General features: G+C 30.2%; 1 protein-coding gene across 2 annotated transcripts in view; it reads right to left on the bottom strand.

Annotated features, from left to right (window-relative positions):
• The window catches only part of LOC106471730 (medium-chain specific acyl-CoA dehydrogenase, mitochondrial-like), a 74,686-nt gene that overhangs the window by 11,774 nt on the left and 54,190 nt on the right, over positions 1–8,722 (bottom strand). For both annotated transcript variants that reach the window (XM_013932349.2, XM_022400335.1), the window contains exon 13: positions 6,563–6,739. In XM_013932349.2, the coding sequence (XP_013787803.1) occupies positions 6,563–6,739 (177 nt within the window). The remainder of the gene's footprint in view (positions 1–6,562; positions 6,740–8,722) is intronic.

Below are 8,722 nucleotides of genomic sequence, written 5' to 3'. Positions count from 1 at the left end.
GTCATAAGAGAGGTTAAAATCTCTGAAATTACTTTTTTACAAGAAGAGCTAGAGGAAGATCTGATCGGGGTATTTTAGATTGTTAAGAGATTTGATAGTTGATACTTGAAACTGTTGGTACTTGGTGAAACTCCATAATTATAGAATTGTGGAAAAAAACAAAACAAAGGTAACTGTACTCTTCACAAATACTTCGCTTATTAACAACTATAATTTTGCCAGTAAAGGAATCATCATGGCAAAACCATGTTCATAAATAAATGAAGCATTTGTGAATGGAAAAATTTTCTTTATTTTTTTCCTCAATTCTGGAATTGATAGTGTTCATGCATCATTGTTTTTCATACTTAATGGTGAGAATGATAGGACTAAAGAGCACAAATACAAATTTTGGCAAGCAGGACTTATCTTCAGCTTAGATAGTTTTTTATTTTTTCTAACAGAGTAGTTGGTCTTTGGAATGGGTTGCCTTTGGGATTTGGTGGAGACAGTAAATTTGAGGGAAGACCTGATAAATATATAAATGATAAGGGCTGACTTTGAGGTTTTTTAGTAGTTTCAGTTTAGTTTAGTTGATGAGACAGCCTAGATGGACCAATAGGTTCCTTGTTGTCCCTGTATATTATATTATGTTTCTTATGAATGAAAAGCCTTTTAATCAGATCTATAGTGTCACTATGAATTTGAGATTAGTGCCATCTTTGGTCGATATATTTTTGTGTTTTAACAAAATACTCAGTGTCAGTTTAAACCTCTCTATTATATTACTGACACCTGGTAACCTTCATAAGGTCACTCAACTCCCTTTATATATCACTCACTCACTTACACCATCATTCCCAGTTTACCCCTCAAGAAGAAAGATCCACCTTTCGAAAGCACTCGGGTTGTAGGACATTTATTGCTTTCAGATAATAGGGATGGTTATATGCATCATCCCTACTATCTTGTTTACATTGTTTTCGAGGGATTGATACTAGCCATCCCTACATTTACTTCCTTTTTGAAAAGTTTTTTTCTTTATCTGTTTGCTTGTTTTTTCTTTAAGGCAGTGTTTCAACAGACATATGAAGGTTGTATTTATAACCAAGTTCTAAATACAGTGAGGTTCCAACTGTAATACTTATTGTTTATCTCCATGAACAATCTGAGTCATACCTCCATAGGCAGTGCTACCACCTGCCTGATAGGAGTATATAAATTAAACCTGAAAGTACAAATTTCAAAATAAAGAAGTTTTAAAAATTATCACACAAATGTTACTACTATTAACTAATACAGTAACAACAATTATCATGGGAAATTTATATGTACAGTATATACAGAAATAGGTTAGTGCGGGGAGCTGCATCAGTGTGAATGAAGGCTGCAAAAGGAATAAGTATAGACTAATTTATGCTGGAAATTAAATAGAATGAGAGACTACACAACTGTAATATTGTTTACTTCACTTTCTTTCTTTTCAATTTTCAGAATGGAATTAATCTCTCATACACATGAATAGTTTTGTATTTGAATTCTTTAATACAAACAAGCAAAAGTCTTCTCGCTCCAGGACATAGAAAATCTAATAAATTTTTTTCTGGGTAGTGGCTGTTGGCTGTCCCAAAAAACTACACCTTACTGTTTACTGCAATAATTTGAAATCTATAACTTATGAAACAAGGTAGTCGTCAGTGTCGCATTAACCGTGGTGCAGTTGTGCCAGGATCCCAAGCAGTGAAGGGCCCCTACTGATGATCCGGACCATCAGTTTAACTCTCTATATTTCAATAAATCTTCATATTTTATCTGTTATTTGTTCTATTCTTACTCAATACAGACTAGATCAATTTGACCGACCTCATAACCACCATAAAAAATACATAATAAATCAAAATTACCATATTTTCTTTCTAGAATTACTTCAAACTGTAGCAGGAAACAACATTTCTTTACACTAAATAGTTAAAAACTTCTTAACCTTATACAACTGGTCGTAATTAAACTTTATTGTTTTATTGCCTTTTAGACTGTGATATTTAAAATTCCTGCCATAAGAAGTATCAAAATATGTGGTAACATGAAGCAAGTGTTACACTGACCAAGTTACATAAAGCTTGTGCTACTCATAAGCTATTAGTCCTAGTGTACCTCATAGAAAAATTTTATTATTATTATCATTATATTTATTTATATTACCTAATTTAACTTTATCTAACCTAAAGGGTTTTAAGTTTTACATTGTTAATTACTTTTATAATAATAAATAATGAATAGATATGAAAAACAAGAAATATATCACTCACCTGTGTAGTTGTTATTTTTTGCCATCGACTGTCCTTCTATGTTAGCCCTACTACTTTACATCAATGCTACTAGTCCACAAAATATTTTTTTTAAGTAAATAATGCAGGGAATAGCATAGAATAATTATATGTGAACAGCTGAGAAATTTTCTGGCTCTCTAATCACGTGACTTGAGTAGTTAGAAATTTAACTTTAGCTCTCCCACTATATTTTAGTGGGAAAAATTGTTTTATTTTCAGCTAAGTTGTCAATTAACTGTAACATCATGTGGTATAAAACATATGATAGTCAATCAGTTGAAATCTAAGCTATCTATTGGTTATAAATTTAATGGGAGTTGGCCTTAGAAAAATCTATTAACAAATTGTAATTTACAGCAAGGTAGAGGTAGGCATGGAGAGTGGGTCAAAATTATATATATTCATTTGACCTTTTAATTATTACTCATCCGTTCAGTTTAACTATTAAAAGTGCTTTGTACATAAGAAAGCCTTGAAGTACAAAAGTTTATAAAACTTCAGCAAAAAATAAGTATTTTTTAAAACTTAATGTATAAATAGTGTTACGTCTCCGTTTGTTAATTGATTTTTTTCCGTAACTTCGTTCCAACGAAACTTTAACGACACAAGTCTTTACTTAATAAAACTGGTTTATTTATTCCGAATATAACTTTACCGATACACTCAACTTCAACAATCGTGCTAAAACAAACGCTATATCAACGAACGTCAATAATACTTCTGACTGCAGATCAATTACACACTGTCTACACACATTACATTCCCCTCTTTTATATACCAGCCTACCCTATATCTAGTAAGAACTAGAACATTCGCCAAAGTACATGATAGTTCTAGAAACGTTGCGTCACAGTAGTCATGTGACTCGATGACGCAACAATAGTTTTATTTTATAATATATTCCCTAAATATCTTTGCACTGCTTGCTAAACTGTTTTATTGACCTATCTAGTCAATAAATGACAACATAAAGCAACTAATATATCATGGGGCATGATATGACCATTAATTTTTTTATAATTAAAGTGAATGAAAATTAAATTGTTACCCTTAACTTTATATAGAAAATAGAGCTAAGAGCAACTAGGGGATATATTATTTTATTTTGGCATATCTTTTTCAAATGTAATTGTTAAATTACTTGCATTCATGAACATATGCAATAAATGTGCACATTTCTTATATTACGTAATCATAGAATAATTCTTGAAAATAATTTTCAACTTTTAATTATCTCAGCAATTGGCATTCTAAAACATGGAAAGAAAATACAAAAGTGGTTTCTAGAAAAGGAAAAACAAAAGGGGAAACTAGAAAAGTAAAAACCTGTTTTAGAACAAAACTCCCAAGCTGTTCAAGTTTTTCTCAGTTTGTAAGGAAACAGAGGAGCAGAACAACCCAACCAGTCCTTTCAACGACAAAGCTTCTACCCTGAGTGATTCTCAACCCACTGTAACAACTAAGAATTCTAGCACAAGTGCAGCTTCATCCCCTTATGATTCGAAAAGGGAAAGAGCATGTCAGATTGAAAATCTCACTACTAACTCTGGCAAGGAAGACAATATCCAGCATTATGGCCAGTGGACAGGAAAAGAATAATAGAATTTTGGATTCACAAAAATATGATTCCAGAGCAAGATTTTTCAGCATCAAAGAGAGGTATACATTCAACAGATGTTCAGAGATGCTGTTCATTGAACTTTAAGATTAAACTAAAAAATGGCAAAACAACAAAAAAAAGAGATTTGTTGATCTATTCTCTTTTTTCTCTTAAGAATCTCAGTAGAACAAGATGGTCAGCCAGACCAGTTTCAACAAAAATTATGTATTAAAACTACGACAGAATTTATACCAACCTTAAAGATTTATCTAGGGATATTGATGTAAGGCAAACAGCAAGAAATTAAACTACTGCTTTGATGAATAAAATGAGAACGTTAGATATTGCTTTTATGACAGTGTTTGGTATAAAAATATTCGAAGATGTGATGCTACAAGTGCTAAACTTCAAGAAGAGAGCATTAATTTATCTACTGCTGTAAAGGAATACATAAATTGACTATGTGAAGAATTCGACAGAATCGAAATTCAAACTCATCGGGTTTCAAATATAGTAGAAGAACAGTTTAGGAATGAGATTTCTAGAAAAAGAAAAAGAAAGCTGGCAAGTGATGAGACTTCTGAAGGTGAAATTAGTTTACCTGGAACTCAGAAGTTTCTCATAGAAAATTTTATACTGTTAGTTGACAAGTTACAAATGTGTTTGGAAGGTCGGCTTGTTGCATATAAAGCAACAGAAATGAAGTTTGGTTTTCTATCTAATTTCAAAAATTTAACTGAGACTGAAATGTTTGCTGTAGCTAAAAGATTGGGAGACATAGACTCTCCAGATCTAGACAGCTCTTTTCCCAATAAAATGATACAGTTTGTGAAATTTTTTATTGTGAAACACCATCTGCCCAACAAAGCATCCAAGCAATCAGAAAAAATAAACTTGAATCTGTTTTTCCTAATGTTGATATGGCATTAAGAATATACTTGTGCCTACCTGCCTTGAACTGCAGTGCAGAGAGAGCTTTTTCTAAAATGTCTGAAGAAAAAAATGAATTGTGTGCTTCAATGTTAAATGAATGCTTAAATGCCCTTTCCTTGCACAAGATAGAAAGGACATTGGTTATGCAAATAGATTATGAAGATGTAATCAAAGATTTTACTTATGCCAAAGCAAGGAAAAACATGATTTTAGGGTAATGTTTTGTCATGCTTTCGTAATGTTGTACAATAACTATATTGTTTTTTATGTACATAATTCATTCTTACTTGTCATGTTGTACAAGTAAATAATTGTTATTATAATCGTTTAATTTGAATATATCATCCTTAAACGTTAGATGCATCATATTCTAATTTACTTTGAATAATTAACTCATATTCTGTAATTAACTTCAAATTTGCTTGTACTCTATTCAAGGGGCCTAGAAAAATAAGTGCTCCAGGCCCTCAAACTACCTTAATGTGAGCTTGGTAGTTGTCCTTCAAACCACTGATTGTTTTATCTTATTTTACAAGATGACATGTGACATCCCCAAACCTGTTTAATTAATATTTCATTCCCTCCACATATTTCACTGTATTTATCTTTTCCTCTTTGCATCTATTATTTTTGCAGATAACTACAGAAGAGATTTGATTAATTTAGCATAAAATAGCTATTTACAATATTTACACATAACAAGTGCAATGTTTAAAAATTTAATTTTACTAGAAGCATTCAAAAACACAAGAACCAGCAGCACCTCTCTTTTAACAAGTGTGAAAAGATACATTATGATAGATTGGAAGCCTTAATTATCATATTATAATGCTTATAAACCAATAATATGGGAATTTAGCCCACAGTCGTGGCTACATTCCACATAAAAATCAATGTGACTGTTGATTAGATGGCCGAAAGAATATTTTTTTTAAACACATTTGTCGGCTTGTTAGTTTCATTTCTTGGCAAAACATTAGTACACATTTACTAGTTTGTCAAAAACAATGGATTATGGGTTTACATATCATCAAAATATTTATCTCATGTTTCTTGTTATGGCTAAAAAAATAGAACAAATCATTAAATGATGGTGATAATAAAGAACTATAAACTGATTGCCCTGTATCTGGATCAGGTATTTTCTTGGTTTCTATTTCTACTGTTTCTTTTGGTAAACTGAACACCAAACCAAAAACTTAACCATGTATCAGGAAGATTATTTTAAATTTGGTTTCACTTACAGAGTTGATAATAATGAAGAATAACCTCAGTGAGTTATTTGTTACAGATTTTAGCTGATAGTCAAATTTAGTCAAATAAACAAAAGAAATTATTCCTTAATAACCCCGAACAGTATAAAATAGATATTTCATTTGAATTTGGTACTTTATTCAATAAGGAGAATAGGAAAAAAAGTTAATTAGAATGTTTCAGTAAAAAAAAGAACAGAATAACTAACTGCATTAAATACAATATATTTAGTAAGATATAAAATGATGGTCAATTAAATGAAGACTACTAATTACTAAAAATATAAAATAGGTAACTTACTTAAATAGTTAGGATTTATCTGGTATAATTCATTTAAACATAGATAACTTAATTAAAACAATTGAATAGCAGAAAAAGCAAATTATGTTTACTTTTATAGTGCTTACTGTAAATGTTCCTTCTTCTGTAAAGAACAAAAATGAATTGTTTTTTTAAAGAAAAATACCTGTACTGCATCAGTAGCACACTTGTTAGCCACATCACTAGCCAAAGCTTTGGCTATTGAAGCCCAATATGTGTTCCTTCTACCTTGGTCGATCTCCCAGGCTGCCCTTAAGTATGCCAAGCGGGATGTTTCTACTCCAATAGTCATCTCAGCCAACATAAACTGGACTGCTTGGTGCTGAGATTTCAAAAAATGAGCTTAGAATAATAATTCTATGAATCTTATTCATACATTTTTTTAAGAATTACTTTGATAAAAGATATGTAATATTAATAGAACAGAAAGAACTGTTGACTACATGGATATTACTTCATATCTACTTGTAATTTTAAAATGTGTTTTGGTATTACAATATTCTATATTAATTCCCATTTTGTTTCTGCTTGAGTAGAAAATTAATTTTTTATTTAACTCCAATGATACCAGTATACTGTTCCAAAGTATTATAATACAATATACTAGTATTTGTTTATTTTAAGTTCACAGAACTCAATCAATTTCATTTACATACATATTAATATGTTGCTTCTTCTAACACCAAGTAGATTAAATTTTGCATTACATATCTAATCAATAAACAATTAATAGTTCAAAATTATTTGGGCTAACCCCATCTAGCAAATAACAGTTTCCTGCATTTTCACTCAGATTAACTCGTACATATCAGTCACAATACCTATATAGCTATATGCTGCTATGCAATACATTTAAAACCACTGACTTGAAAGTTAATGGACATAGCACGTATATCAATATCTATGTCTGTAACCAAAACTCATGTACCATCAACTGAATGGCACCACAAACAAAACTCCACAGAAAATTTTACACTTTGGGTATTCAAGATTCAGACAATTACAAAAATAACTACAGTATGTGTAACAACCATTTCTTTATAATAGAACATAATTTTAAACGAAAGTACCCTCCTCACAACAAGAACACAACTTTCACTAGAACTATAAATGAGGGTTTGATTATAACATTATTGACGTAATTTTTAAATGTAATACTGAGAAACTGACTTCTTTAAAAAACAATTATTTTTTCAATAAACAGAACAACATTTAATATATAAAAACATTACAGTTTAATCCTATGATTAGTAATTACTAGCACAAACAGCTGCCCATAATGCAGCATTTCTGCTTGTAAAACACAACCACAGGTTGAACAATATCACATATATTTATTGAAAGAAAATTTCCTGCATCTTAAAAGTTTACTGTTTTCAAATAATTTGAGCTATAAAAAAACACCAAACATGAACAAAGACCACACATTTATGGCTATGTAAAATTTTTTACTTAACTGGGTGGGAAGATATTTCTATTCCAAAAGTAAAAATTAAATTATCAGGAGAAAAAAAAACTTAAATTAGGATTAGCAGTTTGTATTTTTTTAACTCTATTGAAACAGGTCTTCCTATGGTCACAGGTCAAAGCCATGTCATCCCATTTGTAGACTCACATTTAAAATTTTATTAAACTACTATTTTATGAATGTATGTCAATAAGTTTGGTATCATATTTCATATTGTAACTCAAATTTTAGTATTATACATAAAAGTAAATATTAAAAAAGAAAATCCTAAATATTGATTTTTGTATGTCACGTGGTATGGTGAATGCATCATTGATTCAAATTAAATGTTTGTAATGTTCAAATACAAGGTCTATATTTTTTTATGAATTAAATACTCAAATTACCGATATTGAAAAGCTAGAATATAAGATAAGAACCTCTTATCTTTTCTATTTTCTGAGATATTAATATATTTATGAATCAACCAAGGTGGCCCCACCTACCTCTTTCATTTTTGAGAATACTTACTTACGTATAACTATTTCACCCAAGGATGAATGAAATAAAAGCTCAGAATGTCCCTTAGTAGTTTTCTCAGCCTTTGCAAAATATTTGCACAGGAAATCTTGCTTTTCGTGCTAGATTTACACTAGTAAGGTAAGACATTAGTGAGCTCAAAAAATCATATTTTTAGACTCAAATGCAGCTTAATTACTAAGTTTCATAAATTATAGTGTGATTCTGTGGTATTGATATAGTAATTTATGATTTTTTGTTATTTCAAAATGCATATATATAAAACCTAAAAAAATTATTTTATTTTACATCCTCCACATGTGAAATTTGATAAGGCTT

Source organism: Limulus polyphemus, unplaced genomic scaffold, assembly GCF_000517525.1.
Source record: "Limulus polyphemus unplaced genomic scaffold, Limulus_polyphemus-2.1.2 Scaffold4817, whole genome shotgun sequence".
In the NCBI taxonomy this organism is placed as follows: Eukaryota; Metazoa; Arthropoda; class Merostomata; order Xiphosura; family Limulidae; genus Limulus; species Limulus polyphemus.
This window is presented reverse-complemented; position numbering and strand designations above follow the sequence as displayed.